This window comes from Parus major, chromosome 3, assembly GCF_001522545.3.
Source record: "Parus major isolate Abel chromosome 3, Parus_major1.1, whole genome shotgun sequence".
Classification (NCBI taxonomy): domain Eukaryota; kingdom Metazoa; phylum Chordata; class Aves; order Passeriformes; family Paridae; genus Parus; species Parus major.
In genome coordinates this window covers 80,925,604-80,952,846 of record NC_031770.1, presented here as the reverse complement: position 1 = coordinate 80,952,846, position 27,243 = coordinate 80,925,604, and the positions used below count along the sequence as shown (strand labels likewise).

Genomic DNA, 27,243 nt, shown 5'->3' with positions numbered 1-27,243 from the left:
TATTTGTTTCATAAAATGAGAATGTGGTCAAAACAGAATATTAAACCAAATATTTTCTAGTAGTGAGTAAATAGAGAAATAGGTAGGAAGTAAGCACCTTCATCTTTTAAAGAAAACTTTGAGAAATCCAGGAAAATTTGTTGTCAGAAATGATCCTGCAGTGTGAAAGAAATTCACTAAGGTAACGGGAACTTTCCAGCAAATTCCTACAATTACTCACCTATCACAGAATTTTAACACATTGCTTGGTGTTCTCTTACAAACCAGCATAAAAACAAGTTTGTCTCCTTTGCTGCTTTCCCTGGTCGGTCAGCAGCAATTAAACAATAAACACTCGTTGTTCACCAGTTTGTGGTTCCCATAGTAAAAGTTATGCTTAAGTGAAGACAGGAGCACTGAAGCCAGAAAATCTTAACCTTTGTACCTAAGTGCACTCCAATAATGTTTGCTTTTTTTCTTTCAACAAGCACTCTCATGAAAGCCAATTAATGCATACATCTCTGCAAGATTGCTACTTGAATTCCCATTTTAGGACTTTATATTCCTGATATTAAGTTCCAGTCCAGAGGACAGTGAAATCAGTAGAAAGCTTTCCAATGACTCCCACAAGATAAATCAAGATCTAAGACGGCACTGAGAGTTTTATGGCTCTTGCTAGGTATACCTTCCTCAAGAAATTCAGGATTTCAAAATAAATAATCAATATTAAGATATACAACAAGCTTTAAGGATATATTTAGCAGCAAGTCGAGGTCTGTGCTTAGTCTGAACAATGGAAATTTACTGAGGGCAGTGGCAATGCACAGGTGTCAAGGAGGATGACACAGCACACTTCATCATTGGGGTGAAACGGCATGAAGGGAAAATTTAGTCAGAGGGAAGGAGCAACCATCGGGCTGCACGCAGGGAAGAAAGAGGGTGAGGGTTACGATGGTAGTAGCAATGTATAAGGTTGTCAGCTGTGTGATTCTTGACTTTAAATAAAGGCAGGCTGCATCCTCACAGACCCAAAAACTGATGAGGACCGAGTTCCCTGCGGTCACTTGCAGATGAGCTGACTGACGAAGGGTTATTTGGGGTTATCTGCTTATCCTGATGATTAATAACATCTGCTCCACAGCTGACAATATTGGGCGCTGTACATCCACACCAGGGAGTGAAAAGGGGCAGCGCTTTTGGGATGTATGGCGTGGGACAGCCCTCTCACCCAGTGTCCTGCCTCTCCTGCGTTATCCCTGTCGCTTGCCTTGACAGGAACTCCTGTCCAGAACGGCTCATTTTCCACCTTTGCCGCAGTAAGCGGCGGCCAAGGGGCCGAGGGACCCAGCGGATCAGATCTGGCGGCTCCACACGGGGTAGGAGAACCAGGAGCAGCCTTAGCTGGAGCGAGGGGCAGCCCTCGTGGCGTGGGGGAGCAATTTCAGGCGCTGTTCACCTCGGCCGGCGGGCAGCGCACCTGGAGGCTGCTAGAAGCCCCTCTCAGCCTCTCCCGAGCGGCAGCGGGCAGCCCCGGGCGCTGGGGCACGGCAGCTGGGGCGGGCAGGCTGCCGCATGCCTCCGTTTCCTCGCTTTCCTCCGGCAGCTGGGGGCGGGCAGACTCCTTCCCGGCTCCCTCCCGGCTCCGTGCTACGGCTGTGCCCGCCCGGGGAGGACTACAGAGCCCGTCGGTCCCTGCGCGTCGCCCACACACCCCCGCCTCTCGCCGCTATCGCTGCCTCTTGCCAGCCGGGAGCCGGACCCGGCTCGCCCGAGAGGGGCTGCGTTGCCGGGCAGGGCAGGGCAGGGTAGGGGTGCTGCGGGAGGCGGCCACGCTCGGGGGCGGCAGCGGCGGGGTGGAGCTGGGCGGCCCCGGCCCCGTCCCGTGCGGGGGAGCGGCTCCTCGCAGCCTCGCTGCCCCGTCCCCACCGCTCCTGTCGCCGCGGCTCATGAGGTGAAGATGGTGATCCGCGTCTTCGTCGCCTCCTCCTCGGGCTCGGTGGCGGTGAGTGGGGGCGAGCGGCGGGGAGCGGGGAGAGGAGCGCGGCCGCCGCGGGCAGGGCTCAGCCTGCGGGGCCGGGGACTCGCGGGGCTGGCAGCTCGTCCTGGCCGCCCTGCCCAGCCTGGCCTCGGCTCCGAGCCTCGCACGGAACCCAGCCCGGCCGTGGGCTGCCCTGGGACGCGGGGCTGAATTTGCCCGGTTGCTTGTGCGATGGGGGCGGAAAAGACAACTCTCCTCCGCAATGCTGCCGAAGCTTAACTAGTTCGTAAATTGCCTTTGGCAAACCAAGCACCCCGAAACCTTCATAGGCGACAAATCTCGGGTGTGTTTAAAGGGTCTTGGAGGTTGTTAAGTGAGGCCGAACTTTCCCTGCTGGGAGGCGATCAGCGCGGCGGTGCAGGGGTGACCATCCCGAGGGGAGCCGAGCCCGGACAGGTGCGGTGCCTCGGTGCCTGCCACCCACGGCAGGATGAACAGATAAATACGAGGAGAGCCTAGGGACAGATTTCAGGCCACCAGCACCTCTGCATTAAGAAATATCGGGAATAGGTACAGCTCTTATCAGACTCGATTTTGAAGGGCATCACTGCGTTCTCTGTTTAATTGAAGCTTGTACATCATTCTCTTGGTAAAATGCGTGTGACCTGTGAATTTCCATATTTTCATATAAAGTGACAGCTTTCTGTTAAGGAAATCTGGGCGTAAACATCGTACTGAACTCGTTCTTTAATAAGAAACATCAAAAGGATTTAGATATAATTGATATTCTTTATGCTTCAGCAGTGAGGGCAGCAGCACTTTCTGTGTTGCAGAAAGACGTAGCACATTCCTGTCTGAAGGTTTATTGTGTATTCAGTTCCTTCAGCCTTTTACTGTGTGGATCTGGTTTTCAGTTCAGTAACATGATGACAGGTATGTGTGTGTTCTGGTATGTTTTGGCATGAAGTGTTCAAAATGCTTAGTGGCTGCATTACAGCTAATAAAAACTAATTCTCCATTTCAGTACCCAACTGAGTAAACACAGCATCCTCAGAACTCTGTAATCCGTGTCCATCAAGCATCCATAAGAGAAACATCACCTTCCCTGCATGGGCAATTGGTTCACGCTGTGGTAGTGTAGCGTTGCTGGTTTTAGTTTCTGTTTCATGCCCCATGGACTGAACAGAATACATAGTTTTGTATTTTTTTGTTTTTGTTGGAGGGGTAGAGAAGGGCCACGTAGTTCACCCACCCCCATCTCCAGTTTACCAGGAGGTTGCTGATAGGAGTTTTTGATTCTGCTCTCTCCTTACGCTGTTTGCCTGCAAGGTACATATGCAGTTAGCAGAGAAATATAATCCTCATAACTATCTATTAACCCAGCAAACCAAACCTGAGTTTGACAACCAATTTCAATTGCACATCAGTTTTCTTGCTGCCTTTTTTTTCTGGGTTGGATAACAAGATGATGACAGAATATGGGTAACAGTTTGCATCTTGGTGATGGTCAGTCAACTTTCTTCATCTAGTCAGCCTAATGATGACCTAGTCATCTGAGTGCAGCCTAACCAGAGAAGAACAGATGATTCAGTCATTGAAGGAACTGTTATAAAGGGCCAGAGCTGTGATGTCTCTTTTCTGTCAGTTTTGGTTTTTTTTTCATCTGTGTTATCACAGCATATAAGAACTTTAATTATGGGCTGGGTTCCTGCTGTTCTCAGTATTGCATCATGGAGGCTTTTCTTTTTTTCTGTAGGCTTTGCAGGAGGTGTCCTTAGATCCAGGCTAAGGATGGAAGAAAATGATGAAGAAAACACTATTATTAGCTAGTTATGTGGGAATCTGCATCTGGAGAAGAAGGTGGTTACTGTATTTCATGTCTCTAAGCAATTTTAAGGGAAGTTTTAAACTTCTTATCATTCTTCTAGAACTAAACATCAGTGAAAGGCAAGAAAAAGTCTTTGAGTCATGCATTTGTCATCTCCTCCAGCCTTCAGCACTATATCAGCTATTTTTTGGGATCCTGTGCAATTCACGAGACAGAATTATTTCCCCATCAAGAAAAAGGAGTACCTCATATAGATCCTGCTCTGTCTCCTGCTAAAAATGGTGTCGGAATCCATGGTTTAATTTCTACCTGTAAGTCAACTTGAGTCAAATTGTAGGCTAGCTGCTTGTAAGAGTGGCTGTTTCTCAGATTAATATCTGACCTGCTGTAATTGACCAGAAACTTCTATATGTAATACTGATTGACAAAAAAAAAAAAAAGCAGTGCCATCATGACATAATTATTTTTCCAATCTCTCTAGACATACTTTGTTAAGTTAATCTTTTTTTTTACAGTGGAAAGTCCATGTAGTCTCTAGAGTAAGCTTTTGTTTTGGCAAATATAATGAGCCAAACTCTTGGTGTATGAGTCCTTTTGAAATCTTCAGAATACCGAGGTCAAATGATAGGCATGATGGCTGAAACATTCCTGAGAAATACACTGATATATATATATATATATATATATACACTCAGGAAAGGCTTTTAGTTTGCATAAATATAACTTTATTTAGAAACTACTAAAGCATTTATTGATCTCGATACTTGGTGTAATTTGTTTTGTATTAAAGAAGATAGAAATATGGAATTGTCACACACAATTCTAAGAGTCTAGTGCATAAAATATTTTGAGAGTCATTCCAAAGAATGAGAAAAGGAAGTAATTGAAACGAATGAGGAGCCAAGTGTAATGTGAATTTTCCCTTCATTTGGTTTTGGAGTTCTCTCTGCAGCATCTTGCAAACATCACTGAGAGGTTAATCGTTGTAACTGCTTTATGTTTGTTTAATAAAACTTGTGACTATAAATGCTTCATGAGCTTAAAATAACTCACAGATCCCAAAATATAGTTGTTGCTTGGGTGGAAACATTGATTTTGAGTGTTTATGGAGGCTGGACAGTGGGTTTAGCCTGTAGGGACGCTGTGGAGAAGTTTGAGATCTTCTTGTGGGAAGGGAGGAGGGAGGCATTGTGCGTGCGGGTACATTTCTAAATCACCTCGTGTTGTTTTAAGCATGCATTAGGCAGATTCAATTGAATCGCAATGCGAAGCCTCTGAATAGGTAGACAGGCATGTTTCTACAAGCCTTACTGTCTACTGCTCTTTCTGACCTGAATTTCTCCTTGTGTTGGTAGCTGTGGCTCGAATTCCAAGCACTTCTTTGTAGGGCTGGGGAGGCAGGCTTTGTACTCCTCCCTGATAAGGACAATCAATGTTCTTTTGTGCCTAAGAGATAGGTTACTTTAAAAGTAGCCTTTACTTTTCTCCCGCAGCAGTGCTTCACTGTTTTCAGGAAATAGTTTATACCCGTTTTTCACCAAATCATTGCAAGGTGACTGTAATTTTATCTGTTTCACTTTCTCCAGTCTGTCAATAAAAATTTACACTTACATACAGACTCATAGTTAAATGGTTTTCAGTGTTTTAAAGCAGCTTTACCTTTGTCAAGAAGCTGATAGTATGAGCTAAGTAACTTTAAGTTTGGAATTCCTACAGTTATCTAGAAATGTCAAACCAGAGAAGACTTCAGTCTTGCAGTTAAAGGGCTGAAGATGAGGTAAGGGAAATATCATTGAAGAGCTTTTAAATAATGAAGGACCTTCAAACAACTGCCTCACTTGTACTTTCTCCTTTGTGATATTAATTTATTGAAGCTTCATCTGTTGAGCTGAACAGATAATATAGGGGAATTAGTGAAATAATGGCACAGCAGGTACCATCCACATAGTGAGATATGCGAAACACTTTCCCATTGAAATTTTTGTATGTTCACAAGATGAGAAAAACAGGTCACTGAAATGAATTCCTTTTAGTGCACAAATATAAGTGCTGCTCAGCCACATTCTTCAGGAGAACATGTTTGGGAGGACAAGAATGTTTCAGGGCAGAGCAACAACAACCTGAAAATAACAGACTTTTTTAAATTACCAAAACTTGGACTTTGACTCTTGCGACTGAAGAGGATTATGGATTTTTTACTAGGAAGCTTGATAAGATGGGTGCACTTACAGTTAAATTGTTTCTATAGCAAATATTGGTTTTATGAGACTAAAGCTCTCCTTTTGATTAAGCGTATTATGGAGGTCAAATGAGTTGGATTTTTTGTTTCCTGGAATGACTTTAAATCACATTATAAAACATTGGAATGTCAGAATTAATTACAGTCATGTTTGTTTGGTTTACGTGTTGTTGAGTAATGTAATGGAGACAAATACAGTGCTAGCATTCTTAAGGCTAAGCTGGTTTCTGATGGATGATGAATTCCAACTCCACCCTTGTTTGTAAAAAGTCATTGTAACTCAACATTTCTCATAGCACTTCTCAGATTGTGCTTCTTGTTGGAGTTGTGGAATAAGTTAACTTAGAATATGTCACTTCTAGAATAGCCACCATCTTTAACTTTTTTTTTTTTTTTTGCTTGCCTCTCTGCACTCCAAAAGCACAACAGTCAAGACTGAAAGTGATGTGGTTGAGTGATACAAGTGCTTTTTGAGAGAACAGTATTAGTTATGGTGCTTATTTGGAGGAATTTGCAGCTTGTTGCATGTGATTTATGCAAGCTCAACAAAAAAAAAAAAAGCGCTTTGTAAATAATAAACATTATCATGATCTTTTAATAAAGAATTTTGTAAAATCAGATCAGAGCAGCAGATAAAATAGATTTTCAGAAATGAGAGAATACTCTTTACAGTTGGAAGTGATCATGTAATATTTACATAGGAAGTAGCAGTATTTTAAGTCCTTACCCACAGTATTGTCTACACCTGTCAGCATGCTGAGAATACACCTGTTGGACTGGATCCTCAAAGCCTGATTTATGAATCCTACATGAACATTACACTGTGTCACTTCACCTGTTCAAGGTGGTGGTGCTTTTGGCTGTGCACCTACAGAGCACTGCTGTAACCACAGCAGTGATACTGGAACAATCACTGTCCTTGCTCAGTCACTGGACACATCATGTGTATCTGCACCTTGGACATTATCAGTTATATTAGGTGCCTAGGAGAGATCTGGGGACTTTCTGGATCTAGTCCCTTTGACAAACAAAATTAGTTCCTTCATTCTTCCTCATGTTTCTTACTGGGTCAGGTGACTCATATTCACCTTTTCTGGCTTCTTTCAGTCCTATTTTGCAGGGCTGTGGCAGAGAGCTGGAGAGCCTCACAACTGTGAATTCTGTGAGGCAGGGAGGTCAATGCTGAGGGCTTTAACTGGTTCACACCTTAAGGACTCCCTGTCTGTGCATCTGGGTTTTAGGTTTGTATTCCAAATAAGTCTAAACTCTAGTTCCATTCTCCTGCCTCGTGATGGAGAGAACTGTGAGCCTGTGAACAGCAGTTGAGATTGCATAAGGAATGTGTTCAGGAGGGAGCTGAGTGTGAGCTAGTCACAAGCATGCAGGTTGAATTTGTGTATGGTTTTTAGTACCTAACTGTTGCACCATTCTTGTATGCTCTAGTGCTTTTCAAATATTTACATTTCTTCTTGGCAGATAGATCATGTCAGAAGTAATGCTACTTTAGACAACATGCTTTGGACTACACAGTGTCATGTGCAGAAGGTTGGTTACCGACCTTTGATTACAATTAGCTGTAATAAAACTTCAAAGGAGGTATTGTCCTGGTTGAGGTTGTAGAGACACTTCCCCTTTGTTTTTCTATAGAGTACAGCAGTATCAATGTGCAAGTAGCCAAATGGACATACTTCAGTGGTGGTGACCTGTTCTCCTTAATCTTCCACCCATGTTGTTAAAGTTTAGCAATTTTTTTTTCTAACTCTGGTCATAGTACCAGTGATTGCTGGATGTTGCATATAGCTGAATTTGATTATAATAAATGAAAAAGAATACTGAAGTAAAAGCTAACTTGCATGCAATTTTTTAATACAAATTACTTAGGAATGTTCATAAATTGAGAGTTGTGGAAAAATAGCATGTAAGGAAGTTCTTCATTTTATAATATTAGTATAACTTTTATGTTTAACAATCTGAGTGCATCTTGAAGATAGAGAACTGCCACTGAGCTGGTAACCCAGAGTGTGTCTCTTTACTAGCTAGTACACTAAGGGCATCATCTTCCCCACCTGCAGCCTCAAGTGTTGGCCCCCTCAGGGAGTCTGTCCAAAAAGAAACGCTGCAGTCTTTGTTTTCCTGACAGTGTGGAAGCTTGGTAAGAAAAGTAATGAATGCAGAAACACAGTTCTGCATGGAATTTATTCCTGGTTGAAATCTACTGTATCCAAAAAAGCATGACCATGTTCAAGTTTGCCAGTGTTTTTTAACAGTTTTATTTTGTACTAAGTTTTACAGAAGATAACATTTCACAAGTCTCTTAAGTTGGCAAATTTTCTTCCTTGGCAAGGTGAGGGGAAATGTAGAGGCAGTAGTGGTGTTTCTTACCTGTGATTGTCAGTGAAATTGGTCTGCAGATAGCTGCCAAAGCTTAGAAGAACCTCTGAATTCCTCAGTAGCTGAAATATTGTTTCCATAATCTTCTTTCCTGGGGTTGGTGTGTTGTTTAGTTGGTGCCTGTTGGATGGGCTGATGGACTCAATTCAGAGACCCAAGTCACCGTTGCCTGTCATTTCTGAAAACACCAGATTTCAGTGTGTCTCATGTAGATGAGCAAAGGGTGACCTGATCTTTCCAAGTTGTTGATGGCTGAGCAGGAGCAGTGGCTGAGATATTAGCGTTGTACAGGCAATTCATTTAACACAGCCTGTCTTATTGCAAGAGAACAGAGACATAAAACTTCCTTCTTGTCTTATGTGGGCTGTAGACCTCCATCTGTGAAGTATTTTTGAGTGAAATCTTTTAATTCTTCATTTCAAAGCTGTGGCAGTCCTTCCATTCAGGTGTGCTACTTTACTGGAAGATATTTATCACCGTTCTGAAGGGGCTGAGTCTAAAGCATGTGGGTATCCTCCTTTTGTGGTCATAAGAAGTACAGTGATGAGGAACCTACTCAAAACAAGTTATTTTTATCTCATTAGTGGAGGAAGGGAAAATCAATTTGATTTACATCAGTAAGCAAGCTTATTTAGTCTAAATTTAATATTGTACTTCACTGTAATTGAATTTGGTACAAAGAAAAGGGAGTAACAGTCTTGCTAGCTGATTTCTGAAGAGAAGTTCTTAGGCGATGCAGGTTGTTCAGGGAGTAAAGTGAATCATCAGTGACAGTGTTTCCTTCTGTTCCTGCCCATCTGCCTTGGGTAGGACTGACCTTGTCTTCACACTTAAGAGTTCCAGGATTTGTTATTGTTGGTTTTGCTGTTCTGTCCCTGAATAACTAATCCCCGTCATTCTTACCAAGACATAATGGGAAAACACAAGGTGTTTGTCATTTTACTGCAAGGAATAAACTTGTAGAAGTCAATGCCTGGGAGTGACATTTGCATTTGTATCAACTTGCATTTTGTTTGAACATGCATATGTAGATATGTACTTTTGCATGCACACATACATATGGAGAGATACAAATATCCATATATATATATATGTTGGATATGGATATGTATATATATGTTTATATATACATACTTGAGCCTTTGAATCACTGATGCTAATTATCTATCAGTAAAAATAAACCACTGATTTTAGCATTCCCAGAAGAGAAATAAAGTCCTGGTGCCTTTAGGATGTTCAAGATATGTCATCACCTGTTGGGGCCATGTCAAAAATGCCTGCTCCTTTATTGCAGCTGTGGATGTCTATCTTCAGTGTAAACTAGAACGCTGAAATTGTGGTGCTTGCTCACCTATCTCTATTATTCTGTGTTATTCCACATGTCTGGCCTGTGCTTAAAAGCTTTGTTTATGTACCTTACTTCAGCTAATGAGTTGTTTTGCAGAATATCAGAATAGTCATGCCAACATAAGATACACACCAATACGATTGTGCTGGCTAATGGGGATGTACAGTGGAATAAAATAGTTCCCTTCCTTTCCATAGGGAAAAGGTATCATCAGTATAAAGAGTGTTACAGAGATTTTTATCTGACAGTTCCAACAGGAATGGCAGGGGCATTTGTGGACCTTAGTGCTGATAATTTCTAAGTTGTTCTTCTGGCTGTTGCAGAGCTCCAGGACTGAACACTTGGCCGAATTCTGGCCTCCTCCATCACAGCTGTCAACATTTTCCTCCATGGGTGCTGAGGTGGGCGAGTGACACGTTGGCCCCTGGACCTCAGTGTCTGCAGCACCAGGCTGTGTCCAGTTATGCCATTGTCACAGGGGTAATGATAACTTAGGACAAGCTTCTGCTTGTGGCAAAGCCCTGAACAGCCAGAGTTTCTGGCTTTCTGAATGTCCCAATTCATGGGATTGTTCTGTTGCAAACTCTGCCAGCAGGGTTACCCACAGAGCTTTTGTTTGTCAGAAGAGGCCTGAAACCATGAACTTGTACTTCATGTTAAATGCAAATCAAAACGTCATTGGGTATGTTCCATTCACACATGCTAACATGCTTTTCCATTGGCTTTTGGATTTTTATGCTGTTACAAAAGGGCAGGATATTGTTTACCTTTGTATGTTGGGAGATACACTTTTGTGATTCTTTTCACCAGTCCATGTAGCACAGGTCCTCTGAATTCACTGGATAGGTCCCACTTGAAGCAAGAGAAAGTGACTCAGAGAAAAATTAATCAGAATTTAACAGTAGAAATTCTATTAAAACTTCCACAAGTTTGTTTTGTTTCCTGGCATTTTCATATGCTGCAGAGGATTATATTGGGTATTACCAGTGCTATTAAAACCTTTATGAGTGATTATTTGGAACAAATTATTAGTAACATTAGAAATCAAGTAAAGACTGTTTTCTTAATCTGTTTTTCTGAGAAAATCAAGTGAATTTCTGTGTGCCTTCATTTGAAAGGAAGCTTCCTTTGATCTGATGAACAATAGAGCATCAGCAACTGAAAACTGTCATTAAATTGCTGCAGGGTTAGTGAAATTATCATCCCTGTCCAATCTAAAAAAATGCAATTCAAGTATGCATTAAACCTTTGATCTGGATCTGCATCTCCTGAGGTCAGATAGCCTTTCTGAAACATTTCTAATTGAGTGATCTGATAGGTTTATGTAGAAACAGAGACAAGAGTGGCATTTGAAACATGTAGATAGCATCACATTCTTCAGTAGGGACCAGCTAGGAAGCTAAAATTAGTTAGAAAAGAGATACAAAACTAGTCTTTGATCAAAGAAGACAGCTGCTATGAAGGGCCTGTTGTGCAAGCAGTCCCTTCCTGCTCAGTCAAACTGGCTTGCCTGCAGCAAGGTCTGTTTTCTAGTAAAGATTCCCAGCATCAGGCCCCAGGGAAGTCTGAAAGTCAGTGGGTTTATGCAGCATGGTATTCAACAATACCTTTGGCTGTGTGGAGGTGCCTCCTGTTGACCTTACAGGAGATGTGTCTGCAGTTTATGGGATAATAATAATTGGCTGCTGTGTTTGGGGATGCAACTTGTCACTAAGAAATGGGTCTGCAGAAGCATAAAAGAAAAGAGAATTTACAGATACAGAGCTGCAAAACCACACAAGCTACACAGATAAAGTTGCATTTGTTGAAAGAGAAATAATGTTGACATTTATTAATAAGGTTAGAAACCTTGTTCTGCTCAGTTGACTCAAAGATAATTTTGTTACAGATCTGAATAATAGTAGTGGCAGTCAGCCCTGGTTTATAAAATCCATCTTCTAGGATTACAAAAACATGAGAAAATTTTGCAGTAATATAGTCTAATTTTATCTGAAATACGACATTTGTCTCAAGCCACAAGTGCATTTTTTCTGTTGCAGTTTCATATAGTGCTGAGAAAACCTGTAAATATCGTCAAAAACTTAGCATAATGAATTCTGCATGACTTGCACTGCTGTTACTGCTGTTATTTTAAAGTGCATTGTCAGGGGTGTGTATATCTGTAGTTGGCAGAATGACACATCTGTGCTGTGTGGATAGTAACTGTCAGGAGAAACTAGCAAAAGCATTGACAACTTTATTTCACAAACTTACGTTTGAAATTCCTGGAAACATGTTGGAATCATTGTAAATGCAAGCATAGTCCTCCTTAAGGAAAGGCTAGGTGTTTTTTCCAAGTGGTCAAGTATCATTCTCCCAGATTCATGGAGGAGGATTAGTACCTGTGTGGGAATAATATGGCTTTGACCTTGTATATTCCTTATGTAGGAATAGGATTCTGCATTAAACCCAGCATGCCACTGGCTGGGCTAGACAACACTGCAGTCCTCAAGCTTGCCTTCTTGTGCCTTAAACCCTCTGCCCTGCTGTCTGGAGACAGCTGCACATGGCATCTTTTGGATGCACATTCTGCATCCTCTGGCTCTTGCTCCTGTTTTGGAGCCGCAGTTGGGTGTACCTGGATGTTGGGCTATGGGCCCTGAGTGACAAAATATAGAGGGTGCACCTCATGGTTATAGCAGGAGATGGCCAGAAGAACTTGTATCTTGAGCTGACAGAACTAAGACCCCACCCAGATGAAACAAGTGTCTCCTGGGCTGCTAGGTGTTTGTATCCGTTCTGATAGATAAATGTTCCTGTGCTACCGGGTTTTGCTGCTTAAAGATAATGAGAGGGAAGAAACATGACCTACTTTTTTCAGTGCTGAAAATTTTCTTTTATGTCTCATTTGCAGTAAATACAGAAAATACAGCTGGGAATGCTTTATTCATTGTAACAAAACAATGTGACTAATAAATACAGAGAACGAGTTCAAACACTTTCTGTGTTCTGATGACTCACCTCATCATGAAAAAAGTCAATTCTGTGTTTTCATCTTATAAATTCAGGTGGTAAACATGTTACATAATAGGAAATGTGTGTGAATATCTTGTTAGGGGGATTTTTTGTTTCTAAACTTTTATTTTTCTTCTTAGAATTTAGAGTAGAATGGAATATTTCAGTTGGAAGTAACCTACAATCATCATCTAATCTAACTGCTCATCAGGGCTCACCAGAAGTTAATTAAAGCATGTTGTTAATGCCATTGTCTAAATGTGTCTTAAACAATGACAAGCTAGGAAGCCTCTTCCAGTGAAGAGAGGTAGTCAAACACTAGAACTTCCTTATGACAAGTCTGAACCTCCCCTGGCAAAGGTATTACACATTCCATCACTGGGTACCAGGGAGAGGAGATCTGCACCTCCCATTCCACTTCCCCTCCTCAGCAAACCGTAGGGAGCCATGAAGTCGCCCCTTAGCCTCCCTTCCTTCAGACTAGACAAGCCCAGGGCCCTCAGGTGCTCCTTACAGGACGTTCCTTCCAGCCCCACCACCAGCTTTGTTGCCTTCCTTTGGATTCATTCAGGGGCCTTCACATTCTTCCTAAACTCTGGAGCTGCTTGCAGTACTCAAGGTGAGGCAGCAGCAAGGCTGAATGCAGTGGGATGATAATCACCCCTCTGGATCGGCTGGTGATGCTGTGCTTGGTGAACCCAAGGATGTGGACTGCCCTCCTGGCTGCCAGGGCACACTGCTGAAAGTAAGCATTTGCTTACTTTCCAAAACCTGCTTAAAAAGCTGCTCTTTTTGGTGCTATTTCAGGGAACTTCAATCAATTACCAAATATTTAATGTTTTAGGAAAATAAAGAAACAAAATGGATTAATCATGTTGTACTTCCCAAAATCATAATTCTACCAAGCAAGCCAATGCACACAACAAGGTAGCATCTCTAAATCCCTGCAGATTTTTAACTGCAGCAGTTTTAGACTCCAGTGTGCAAACTATCCCCCACTCCGCTTACTCTGCACAGCTGTGAGACCGAAAGATCAACTTTCTGTTCATCTATGCAGGACTGAGTTTCCAATAGTTTAGACTTGATGGTTCTCATCTACCTTGCTGAACTGGAACTTTGCTGGGGTGCAAAGGATATTCCCCAGAATCAAAAAACTTGGAGAAATCAGAAGAAATGAACATGAATAAATGTAATATAGCATAGAGATCAGAGAACAACTTGCATTTTGTTAGTAGGTGCTGAAAAGTAATTGAAATAATGAGGGTTGCAGTTATCATACTTGTATTTATGTGTATGTATTTTGAAAAGGAAGATAGATGCTGCTTGTTGAAAGGGTTTCTTTCATGATGCAAAATACTTGCTATAAATATGCCACTTTGACAAAAGGGAGTAGTATGAGGAGGAGTTAAATGTTGAATGCCAAACAGGAGATTTATATTATTCTCTGGTGTCTCTGAAAGGTTTCTGCTGGAAAAATGCATGAAAATAACACTTTCTTTTTAACCACTCTCTTGAACTACTGAAACATATGGTAAATTGTAAACAAAAACATCTATTTATTGAAAGAAGTTAGCTGCCAGCTAAGATTTGAGTTGTTAGCCTTTTGAAGCAATAGTCTAGCCCTGCAGGATGGTTCCATCAGGAGAAGTGATATATTTTACGAATTCCTGAGATCTTCCAAGCAGGTCAAAGTTTCTCCTGTCTCTTGGGCTAGCCACTAGGAACCTCAATTTCATTTAAAAGGAAAAAAAAGGTCCTAACACATAACAATATAGAATAATTATGTTATGTAATAATATTACATATATAATTTATTATATAGACTATATAATATAATATGCATTTTTATATTATATAATAATATTAGTAATAATTATATTAGTATAATTATTATAATAATTTGGAGTTTGTGGCTCATTTAAAATCAGATGAAGTTATGGACAAGCTCTGGTAATCTGCCCTCTGTTTTAGTTAGAGGTGAAGAACCATTGAAGAACCAACACCCTTTCCCAGTGTCCTCACAAGAAAATACCTATGACTAGGAAAGATCCTGTATCTGTAGCAAAAATGCGGTTTCAAGCATGCATTTTCTCAAATATAAATGTTTTCAGGATAGAAGGATTCTTGTTGTAGGTTAGAATCTAAACTGGCAGCAGGCTCTGCAAGGTCCCCTACTAGAACAACCAGCTTTGCATCCTGACCTTTAATCTGGCAGTCACCTGCTGCTTGCCAGGCTGGGCAGGGAATCTTCTGGCTATGTTACTCAGTCTGCATGGAGTCCTTTGGCTCTTTGTCTGTGTCACTAATTTGGAGCTTCCTGTACCCTCAGTGAGACTTCCAGGTTCTGGTTCAATTCCTGCTGTGCAGTCTTCAAGTTTCACTTTGTTTTAGCCATTTTTTATTTCCACAGCAATGCTGATTTTTTTAGTTTCACATTGATGCGATAGAAAAAAAAAATCACGCTATTAATTGGAAGGTAGATCCAGCATCAATGACATTCTTATTTTTTTGATGGGGAAGCAATGAGCCAAAATTTGGGGTTCATAGCATCTGTTTTCCTACAGTCCATCAGAAACTCCTGTGTAAATGGATTTTCAACACTGTAAGAACGCATTGTTCCTATTGCAAGAAGAAAATTATAGAATTACTTACTTTATTTGTGTACATTGGCAGCAAACCTTGTTTACCAAAATACAGAATTCAAAAGAAGTAGACCTGGGTATGACTTCAGAGGCTTTTCCAGCTGCATACATCTCAAAGGCACCCCATGTGGCACTGTCTCTAGGTGATTTTTCTGTTGAATGTTGTCTTTTTCCTTTCTCGGTCTTTCCCCTTTTTCTGTTTCTTCCATTTTTGTCTCTCCTTTTCCCTTAATGCTAATTGAAGCCATGCCTTATAAACCTGTGAGCAAACTCCCATTATGTCTTGTTTTTAGCAGTGATAGTTGTATTTATACTTGCTAAAGACTCCTTTTTGTTTCAGAATGTTACTCTGTTACTTGCACTGAGAGCAATGAATTTTTATTATTTATGGCAGACAAACTGCCTTAAATATTAAACTTTCCCCCTCACCTTGTGATAGACATATGTGCACACACAGAAATAGATTTAAATGCATTTATCAGAGTGCAACATCTGGCTAGGGCAGTATGAGGCTAGCAGGCATTGGGCATGGAGCAGTTTAACTGTCTTTGTAGCTTTATAGAAAATTACTTCCTTTGCTGTCTGCTTGTGATTAAGAATCTCTTAAAAACCAAACCTGTCTCAAATTTTACTTGTGTTTCTTAAATGATGGATTCTTTTCAAAGTTACCATGCAAACATTGCACAGAGGCAAAGGTGTGCAGAGTCCTTGGCTAAGCAGTATCTCAGCAGCTCCCAGAGACCTGCAGACTGATTTTGCATAAAGCTGAACAGATTGCCCTCTCACTTTAATAGCGTTTCATATTGTGTGTCCTTAATTATGTCTCTGTGTGCAAGCAGAAGGTTGCTGCTAGCAGGAGACCAGGGCAGTGCTGGCTGCATGTGGCCACTGTTCACACACTGTTCTGTTTCTCTTCAGGTTGAAAAGTTCTGTGGTTAGTTTTTGGGGTATTAAAACATACATTTTTTTGAGGGTGAAGCATTCAGGTGCTTTTAGCTATTTGGAGGCCTGCTATGAGAAGACAGTGTTTTCCTTATGTCAGATGCAATGTGGTATTTGCTACGGTGGAGAGCCCCTCACTTTATTTTTGGAAATAGTTATACAATGCTGATTTTTGTTTTTTTTTATTTTAAAAATTTCTTCTCTATTAGCCTTCTTCTATTCATCACAGCTTCTCATGCCTTTTTTTTTTTTTTTTTCTCATATGTATATAGCTGAGTTGTATTTTCCTGTGCCAAGAACAATGAATTAATCATATGAACCTTTGTAAAGGTCTGCCACAGTGCTGCCATTTCACTGCAATAAAAAATCGTCAGGGGTCAGTTACTCTCTCCTTTCCTAAGTCAGGCAAAGAAAAGAGAAATTTGGCAGAAAATCTCTATCACTACCCCAGTGTCAAATGTAACAGGACCATGAAGATTTGCATTTAAAACTCTTGAATGCATGGGATAGTTTTTTATTGCTTCTTTATGAGAGCAGAAACATAGTGGAAACATAAGAAAAGAATGTGTTGAAACAGTTTAAAATCCTGTTCCTTTAATGTGTTTAGAGCTTATATCTGTTAGAGCATAGTATCTCCTTATTATCTGGGAGTATATGTTAAGCCACATCTGTGTGAGAAATGAAGGTAAGTAATCCTCTGCAGTAGCTATATTATGTCTGCATTTTTCAGTGCAACAGTCCCTTTGGTTATCTTTGCATGACTTGTAAAGGCAGAGTCTCACATTTAATGTTTTCAGTTGTAGGAGTGAGTTGAGCTTGTGTTTATGTAACACAAATGATGCTTATGCAGTTCATATTTCAAATACCTGTAGCTGGTCATGCTTTAGCCACTGCTGAGCCATTTTCTTAGGATGCAGTTTTGCTCCTGATATAAACTGATGAGACTGTGGTGCTGGCATTATTGATGCTCCTTCCCTTGTTCCCCTGGTTCCTGCATTATGCTTGTGCGAGGAAAGCTGCAGGAGCTACTTGGCAGGAGGGAGGAACATTGTGTCATCTCAGTGACAGCCAGCAGTGAGATCTGCTGAGCTGTATCATCAAACTGCACCATAAAGGTGCCCCTGCCAAATGCAATACATTCAGTTTTTGGCTGAGACAGTGGGTGCATAACACGGCTGATGCAGTTCTGGAGTGAGGGCAGGTGTGTGGAAAGAGTAACCAAATTAAAAAAAGGAGGGAAATTAGTAGGACCATCTCCATCTTTAGAGGCACAGGTATGCCAGGCTGTGAAACAAGCCTGGTAAGAAGGTGAAGTTAAACATGCACTCAATTTTTGTTTTTTAAATGTCAGGCATCTAAAACGCGCCTGTGGTCTGACAAGCCAGCTTAGAAGATAACCTCATAAGGCTTTGTTCTCACTCACCATGTGTGGTCCAAATATATTTTGGGGGTGGGATTTTGTGTCAGAAAGTTGGCTGTTTGTTCTTGGGATCACTTGGAATAAGTGGACAGCTCAGGCTAGGCTTTCAGTTCCTTCAGTTCCAAGAGGATGAGCCTGTAAAACAGTCAGTGCTGCACATCTCAGTCACCAGCCAATGCACATGCTGTCATTCCCTCCACCTGCAGGCAGGAGGATAAAAACCCAGGGAGTGCCTTATTTCCAGAAGGTAGAAGGAAGAGTCTACAGAAGACCAACCTTCCACGTCCACTCTGTGAGCACCAGACACTCGGCAATATTCCTGCTGTTGACACTGTGAAGAAATTTGACACTGAGACTGTGTCTGCTTTGTCCCATTTATATTATCTGGGCTAATGAAAAAAGGCAGAGAAGTTATCTTTAATAATAGCACAGTTCCTATTAATATTGCAACTTGAGTCATCTTCGATATAGTAGAGTAGAAATAATATTTGTTTATCCTATCTGGGTTAGATAAATCCTGGACTATCAAGATTCTTGCAAAATATTGAATATCTTTGTTAAAATAGTATAGAAATGATGAAATGCAGCTGACATTTAGTAATGAAGAGACCATGTGCTATGCTCCTCTGGTTCAGCAGCTGTCAGTAGGGAAGCCTTTCTGGGACAGGAGAACTTCTGAAAGCAGGTTCAGGAACCATAGACAGGGCAAAAAAGAAGGAAACTGTCACTTGTTGGAAGTGATGAGAAGCTTCCAGGGAACTTTGCTAGAGGATATGATCTGATTTTCCTAAACTTCTGCTCCAACCTGGACCTGATTTATAATGGTAACATCCTCATATTCCCATTTGGCTACTAAATGAGCAATATGATTTCTCTTGCTACCAGAGATCACTGTTCAGCTTAGGTGGGAGATCTGGTATTAGTTGTGTGGGAAACAGAAATCTTAGAACAGAACAGCTTTCAGTCTGGTCGAAGACATGAAAAGTGAGGTGGCTGAAGTGAGGTGTGGATTCTGAACAGAAGCAAGCAAATATTTCAAGTAAAGACAGTCAATTAATTGTGGGAACAATTTGCAAAGACCAGCTCTCTGTTATTATTAATTCAGGAATGGAGCTTAGAGGGGAAAAGAAGTCTGAAGAAACCCTTTGCTCCTAAAAGAAATTAATTCAGGGATGCTGATAGTCAGAACAGATAATCCCAGTGGTCCCACCTGGACTGGCCTGAGTATCTCTTTGAAATATTTCTCCAAAGTGGTCTGAAGATGCATCCTCCTGTTACCTGTTGCAAATCAGTATAAAGAAATGAAAACTAGGACAGAAAGACAGAATACTTTAGCTACAATAGACTTCCTTTATAAATTGGGTTACTGATTAAGTGATTAGCTCATTTTAGCAGTTTTATGTATCACAATGGACATCCTATTTTTGCTGCTTTTTAATTCTAATAAAGATACGGGCTCTGAATACAAGGATAAAATTGAGTTGTCTCTGGGGATTTTTTTCCTGTCTTAGTTTTGTGAATAGAAATATAGATTAACAATAAAACCAAACCCAGATAAATGATGTTCAGAAAAGAATTACCAAGCTAAAAATAGGGGAGGCAAATGTTGGACTATAACTGCTGATAACTCCATCAGAGTTTTCTCACTGCATTTAAAGATAGATTAGGATCATATTACATAAAGACTTTCCTCTGAAACTTCACAGTGGATATATGTTTTGAAGGTGTATTTTACAGTGACTTTTGGTGTACTGAAAGATATTAAACCCAGAATATTTTGATGCTGAAGCAGTCTGTCATGTAAGACTACAAACGCTTTCCCAAAGTGGTGTATGAATAGCCACAACCCAAATTTTTCTGAACATGGTACCTCTGAAAATGGGATCATCAGACTCAAGAAAACCTTGGTAGCAGCAAGATACTTTACAAAGAGTATTATCCTCCTCTGTAGTTTGTCAGACGAGGATGTATTTTTCTCCACTGGGCTCTTGACAGGACAGGCTAGTGAGGAAGCGAGGACTGACACTGCTCTTTGTGCCATGTTGCCTTTTCTCGGTGTTTCCTGTGGCCAAATGCTTTTAGGGCTCTGGGGAAGCACAGATGAGAGTTGCAGGCAGGATTGTGAGGCTGACGCACTTCTGCGGCACAGATCCAGTTGTAGACAGAGACAAAGGTCCTGTGGTTTTCTTGGGGAATAATCAGCTGGCTTCTGTTGTGACAGATGCTCTGAGCATCCATCTTAAACAACAAGGCGTAATTTAATAGGGTTTTAAATACAACTAATGCTCTTGTTTCAGTTTAAAGGCCTGAATCAAATAAATTGGGGAGGAGAAAATGCTAGTTTTTTGGCTTGAAATTTTCAGGCTATTTTGTTTAGGTTTATGCAGCTGGTACATCCACAGCTGATAACTCATACAGATGTCATGTGGAGAATTGTAAGGCTTATGGCTAAAAAACCCCCAAAACTCCAATTTACTTCACTTCAACATCTTAATTAGTTTATAAAAATAAAATGAGGCATTAGGAAACTTGTGCTTGTGGGAGAATTCTAATGGTGTGAACTGTAAAATAATAGGGATCTTAAGCTAACTTAGACTAAATCTAAGTTGCTCAGTTTACAGGGTGCTGGGAGACAGCAGATGAAAATGGGTCCATGTGGAAACACCTGTACTGGTGCATCTCCTGGCCCTGAGAATGGAGTGCTCTGGTACTCTGGAACTGTTTGAAGGATGGTTGCTGGCACAGTCAGCTTTGGCCAAGGCTAACTTAGAGTCTCACAGGCAGCCCGTGGCCATGATTTATATGTTACAGCATGCCAGGGATCATTCCCAGTGTGCAGTTTGCAAGCAGCAGCTTTGAGAGGCTGAAGGTGTAGTAGCTTTGGCTGGAGGATGCCAATTGGCCTTGGGGCCAGAGGGCTGGACCAGGCACTCTGGAGCTTGTTTATGGCTCTGACCAGTGCAGGAGGGAATTCATGTGAGTTTTAGCAGCATTTCACTGTAAGGAAATGACCTCTCCCATATATAATTTTAGACATCTCTTTTCTGTTTAACCAGATATTTAATATTTGCATTAAGACTATCTCAATCTATCTCTTTTGTGTTCTTTTTCAGCTTTTTTTTTTTTTTGTTGAAAGACAGAGGAAAATATTTTTTTCTTTCTACACTTTGAATTTTTAAGGATGTAGTAAAAGGCGTGTTGCCTTTGGTACCACCAGTGATGATGATGGAGTAATTTTGCTGTTGTTGATAATGCATTACTTGCATGCAAGGTTAGGAGCTGCCTTCTTTATGAAAAAGTAATTCTTTCACGTATGCCTAAAAAATGGTATCAGTGTGTGCAAATAAAGGAAAAAGAATAGGAGACCGTGACACAAATTTATTGTGCACTCCACTTCTTAAGAAAGACAGTAATTGTTTCAAAGCTTTGGATGTGTAGTTTCTTGGGATGGCTGCCTTATTTCAAGGAAATATCGCTTCCCAAATTATGCATTTTTGTGATGCATTTAGATAGATAGACTCGGTTGTATGACAGGAGCAACTAGCACATTCATTTTGAAAATCCTCTGATTTCCAAATAGTATCTAGGTCATATGATACCCACAGGCATGATTCATCCACCTGGGCTTTATGCCAGCCAGCAACTGCATGGATATGACACTCCAGGAATACTGTAAAATTATTAAAGCTGAAAGTTTTTCAAAAGACAGCAGTGATGTCTTTCAAACAGATTACAGCAATGATAGCTGTAAAAAATGTGGCACATAATTTATAGTTTCTTTCTGAAAGTAATATTTTCATTAGATTGATGCAAAAAGTACACAGACTTTCATTTCAAAGGTTGCTGTCATGAAGTAAAGTTGTATTTGAGGCAGAGGTTGTCTTTACCTGAATGTATCTTCTTGAAGCCCAGCTAGCTCTTAAGGGGTGATCTTAATATCATAGAATTTAAGGTTGGAAAAGACCTCTAAGATCATTGAGTTCAATCAATCTTAACTACAATGAGATAAAAACTGCCTGTGTTCTGCCTCTTTGTATAAAGATGATAATTTCTTTGAGGGGCAGAAACCTCATATATTTAATACAAAACTCATGTTTTCCTTTTTTGCAAAAAAGTTCATTTTCAAGAGTTCACATCATGCTTACTTTCAGTCAGGTGTATTATGCTGAGAGACACTCTTAGCTAGATATTCAACAAGCCTTGCTCAGGAAACTGTTGAGCTGCATTTTAAAAAATGTGTAGGTGTCTAGAAAAACAAAAATGTGTGTACCTGGAATGGGTGTTTTCAGATGTACTGACATGTTCATCTCAATGAACACTTCTAGGAGTAAATTTTTCTGGGACTTTCCAGGTTATTTTCCTCACATTTTTAGGTGCATGTATACTTTAAAAATGTAGCCTCTAATGTCTTTGAAACCTGGCTGACTCTTTTAACTTTTACTTCTAAAGAGACCCCTACAGCTGGCTTTCTAAAAATATCTTTAGAGGGTAAAGGCTGAAATTACCAATAAATATTTTCTCCTTTGTCTTTTTGAGTTTGTGACTTCCCATCCTATGAAAGTGGGGTGGGAGAGGTGGAATCTTCTCAGATTTGTAAGCATGTCTGTGTTATGGAGGACTTGCTCTGACTCTAGGTTTTTTTAATTTTCCTTCTTCCATCTAGATAAAGAAGAGGCAACAGGATGTGGTGCGGTTTCTAGAAGCCAATCGCATTGAGTTCGAAGAAGTGGATATCACCATGTCAGAGGAGAAGAGACAATGGATGTATAAAAATATTCCTGAGGATAGGCAGCCTGCACAAGGCAATCCACTGCCACCACAGATATTCAGTGATGATCGGTACTGTGGGGTAAGTAGCTCTTTTGGTTCTCAGTGGGTTTCAGTATTCAGTACACTCAGCTGGCCATTTAAACGTGGGACTTGCTGTTGAGCTTTCTCTAATAGAATCTGAATTAATAGGGCAATAGGATCAGGTAATGATCAAACAGGGAAAATTCAGGTCATTCTTATATAAGTCCTAGGACTGTCTAGGGAATTCCCTCCAGGAATATGAAAATCAGAAATGTCACAAGCTTCATGTACAACCTATTGATGGTAAAGTGCCTGGTGAGACCACTGTAAGCTGAGAATTTGTGGTATTCTTGCTGCTTGATTGAGTATTATTTTTATTGTAATTAAACTCCTTTCCTGCTGCTGTCATGGTGTAAATTTCATTTCTGCTCAGAGCGTCTTTATGGAATCAGATTGTTTAGGATAAATGAACACTATTTGATTTGAGTCTGACAAGAGGTTGATGGGTGGACTGTTTTTTTGGTGTAAACTTCTCCATCCACCAGCACAAGCTGAAGCAGTATCCTTTGATATGTACATCCAAAGTGGTCCTGAATTAGTCCCTGGCAGATTCAGCTGTGCTGCTCAGGTCTGATGAGAGCCTGTTGACTGCAGTGCAATTGTTAGCTTAATGCAGGAAGCATATAAAAAGTGATTTATGATCCTCTGCAACAAAGAGATTGGGTATGATGCAGCAGCTAACTGGTTTCTTGAAGCAAAGTGTTTAACATCCTTCCCATGTGCTTTGTATTGGTTTTACTTGTTTACCTCAGCAGTTTAACTCTTATCTTCTTACTTCCAGGTAAGGTAAGTCAATCAAAGAAATGTATCTGGGACGTGGAAGGGATTATTACCCTCGCTTATGGATCAGCCCTTCACTTACCAATAATAACCTTTACATTGTTCTGTGTGATTTTAGTTTACCTGGGAAATACAACATTTTTACATGTTGTTTCTTTCCCTGTAGAGTGTTTTAACCTAGTCTTAGAAGTTGCTGTTTGGAATTAGCAAGGCAGAAGATGTCATGCAACATGTGAGATGATCTCATTAATCTGTCTGCTGAGCTGATAGCCATTTTGGTTGAGCAGACTTAATCCTATTACTAGACTTCACTGTCTGCATGAACATCTTCAAAGAGCAAATATGCTTTGAAAGAAACTATATTTTCTAGGATGAAGGAGAAAGGATGTGCAGCATCTCCAACATTCATGAGTTAACCTGCTGCATTAGTTAATGGAGTTCTTAGGTAATATAGTGGAGGCAAAACATTGTGCAGATTGCAAAGGAGGTCAGTGCTGGAAAGGGGGGTAAAATATTACAATTAGGTAGAAGTCAGCAAACCTTGCACATCTTGTTTCTCTTTGTCATTTTCAGTTTTCATGAGTGTTTTAATTTCAAACACATTCAGAGTGTTTTCATGTGTTTATCTTGACATAAACAACTAAAGCATAATCTCTATTAAGTAACAAACTGAAAAAATGCTGAGCTTTCTGTTAGTTGAGTTGGTGAAATTTGTAGTTAATAATTTCTGATTTGTGTCCAGGCAATCTTTAATCCAGTTCTCTCTATTAAAAATATTAATTGCATTAATAAAATGTAATTGCAGATACAGTTATTAATCATTAATCTGTCTCCTTTTCTTAGTCTTCTGAGATGCACTCCCCATTTTTCAGTAACAAGCTATGCTAAGAGATTTTGAAATTAAGCACTTGGCAAGAACAATTTTTATTTCCTGTGAACAAGATAAGAGGTGCAAGCACACAAGAACACAAATAATTTTAGTGATAATCAAGTGCTATGTTATAGCACCAGCAATACGATAATTTGCATGTTTTAATGACTTTACAGTCTGTTGTTTCATCTTAGTGACATTGCTATAAAATTGTATGTGAGAACAGAGTCTACCATTCAGACAAATCAGACACATGACCCTTCTTTTCAAATTTGCAGTAGTGTAAATCTGAAATCAGTACAGTTATTTTGCTCTAGTTAGTGCTTTGTAAGAGTGAGGGGATGCTAGTGTCTAGTGCATGCTTCTGGGGAAAACTCATGTACTTTGCATAAAGAATAGTAAAGTGGGGTTAATTTGGAGTAGAGCCTTAGTAGGATCTGGTAGGTTGTGTTGCATTGTTGGGCCCTGGAATCAGTTTTGTCTTGCCTGGTTCCTTACAGAGCTCATTTTCAGTTAGATTTAGTGGCTCCTGCTATAATACTTTGACCTACAGCTATGAAATGCAACTCAAATTGTGGATTATGTTCCCCCAAGAAAGTAATCCCATACTGTCTTTCCCAGCCACTGTTCTCCACAGCGGAGGGGTTTACCCACCTGACTTGCTTGGTCGTGGTACACGTTTCACATTCCTGGATCACCTGTTCAGTGGCTTCAGTGGTCAGGTCCACCCCTTGATCATGAACCTGTCTATGTTACATCTCCTCCTTGGTGTTCTGATGTGTCACAGGCCCACTGAGCTGTGGTCAGCTTGTCCTTACCTTCCCAATCCAGGTCCACTGCAGCCATTTCAGTTCTGGCAGCCTGGTCTGCCTGATCCTTGTTTCCTTGTTCTTCAGTGGCATGGCTCTCAGGTATGTGAACATCTGCATAACATCCTTTTACAAGGTTCTCCACCCAGGCAGCAGTGCCCTGCAGCAGCCCAGATATTTAAGCAGAAAGCCAGAAATGCTGGAAAATGGAATGCCTGAAATTAGGGCTGTGCCTCACACTTCTCCATAGCTGAGTACACAACTCTTTTTAGAGTAGAAGTGATTCCTGGATCTTTCAGAGGACTGGAAATACCCACTTCCCAGTGAAACTGCAGTCCTGTGAAGCTGCAAGTTAGCACTTTGAACAGTGACAGCTTTATATGCAGAAATCTGCCACTGAAGAGAGATTGCCTGAAATTTAGGCCAACCAAAATTAACAGAAAATCTGTCTCCAGGTGGGAATTTGAGCCAATGGGAAAATATTTACATAGCAGACTGACTCTTTTTTTTTTGTTTGGGGTTTTTTTGTTTTTGTTTTGTTTTGTTTTTCCCTTTGAGGCTGTTTGTATGGTTTAGAGTGTTATGGTAAGTCCTGATAGAGTGCCTAGTGGGCAGCAGTAGAAACAGAGATATGTGATATTTATTGTCCTTCCCTGAAATGTAATATATGGGTGTCAACTCCAACAAAACAGCAAAGGCATATAGATGAGAAAGAAATAAAATAGGCTGCTGAAAGAGGTGCAGTGTTCTTGGGAAACTATTCAGTGCACAGACAATTATTGTAGCCCTGATTTCTTTGCACTGTTATGCATCATTCTGTTCTGTTTTTTTTTAAGATTGTGAAAAGATGCATACATGTTTCTTTTTCTTCCTCTTTTATAGGTGTCACATTGCAAATAAGTAACTGCTTACTGATAAAAGAAAGAAAAGAATTTAACAAAACTGGCTAGAGGCCACCTCAGCTTTTCTGCCCTGGCCTGTCTTTTGGGGAGTTTGTTATTATTCTTGCGCCTACAGGTACAAAGAGCTTGAACTCTAGATCCTCCAACAATGTGGCAGAATTCCCCTTAGCATGCTGCTATAGTGTGTTCACTTTAGGAGCTAGAGGAGTTGGGAGGCTAATTCGGTATCCAGCAAGTCTACATTTGATTCTCTGCACCCTTAGATATATCTTGTCTGATTCACTTAGCATTTTTTTGGTCCAGGTCTGGTTTTAGAAGGGGGATAATTTTGCTAGATAAAAGTTAACGTGAATTGCTCAGAGATCATGTAACAATGGCTAATGATGCTAAAACTTTCTTGACTAATTATTTTTGCTATCAGAAGTAGAGTTTCCTGTATGGCAAATTTGAGCTCTGTGTGTGAAATTGTTCTTAATTGCCTTTTACAGTTGTTTTGGAGCAGGCTTTGGCTCATCCACAAACCCTAGACTGAATGTGACTTGAGGCCAGTGACATGCACTGTTTATCTTCCTGATTAAGGCCTTTTTTCAAGTGAGGAATATAGAAGGCAGAGCTGGTGTTGGAAAGCACCCTCTGCCCAGGAGTCTTCTCCACACTGGGAGGATTCTGTTCAGATCATTCACAAGGGTTAGTTATAACTTTCAGATTATGCCTATGCTTTTGGCATCCACTTGTCATTGCTTTTCTGTCTCCTGAGGAAAAGAGTTTTAGTTCTGTGTAATATGTACTTTATAAAGGGAAATGTAGTACCAGAGGCTAAGTGTAGAGTAGCCAGCTTGCTCAGTGTCAAGGCTTAAAAAATAGAAGCTTAGCAACTAAGTAAAAATAAAATAATCCAATAATTTTATCTTCCTCCTAGAAGTCAGGACTCGTTTCAGTAATGTATTATAGTGCTGCTGTTTACCCTGTAGTGGAGAGACTACAATCCTGTTGAACACCACAGTTTTTATTTAAACTAAGTAAACTTCATTAGTTGTTGTTTCAAAGTGAAGTAGCAGTTGTTTTGTAAACTATCCCTTTACATAAAAATGATAGGCATCAAAGACATCTCTGGAGATACCTTACTCTGTTTGGAGACTTCTTATTTAGTTAATTATTATTTTATATTTATATATAAATATAATGATGTAGGGTGTTCATGTATTTTAGAACACTTAAAAGGGACTGATGTAAAATTAGAATTGTTACTTTTACAGGTTGTCGTAGAAA

At 40.4% G+C, this 27,243-nt stretch overlaps 1 protein-coding gene across 1 annotated transcript in view; it reads left to right on the top strand.

Annotated features, from left to right (window-relative positions):
• The first annotated feature begins 1,180 nt into the window (after positions 1-1,180).
• SH3BGRL2 (SH3 domain binding glutamate rich protein like 2) overlaps positions 1,181-27,243 on the top strand; it is a 38,110-nt gene continuing 12,047 nt past the window's right edge. The window contains exons 1-2 of the mRNA XM_015623159.2: positions 1,181-1,981; positions 22,425-22,610. Coding sequence (XP_015478645.1) covers positions 1,181-1,981; positions 22,425-22,610 — 987 coding nt within the window. The remainder of the gene's footprint in view (positions 1,982-22,424; positions 22,611-27,243) is intronic.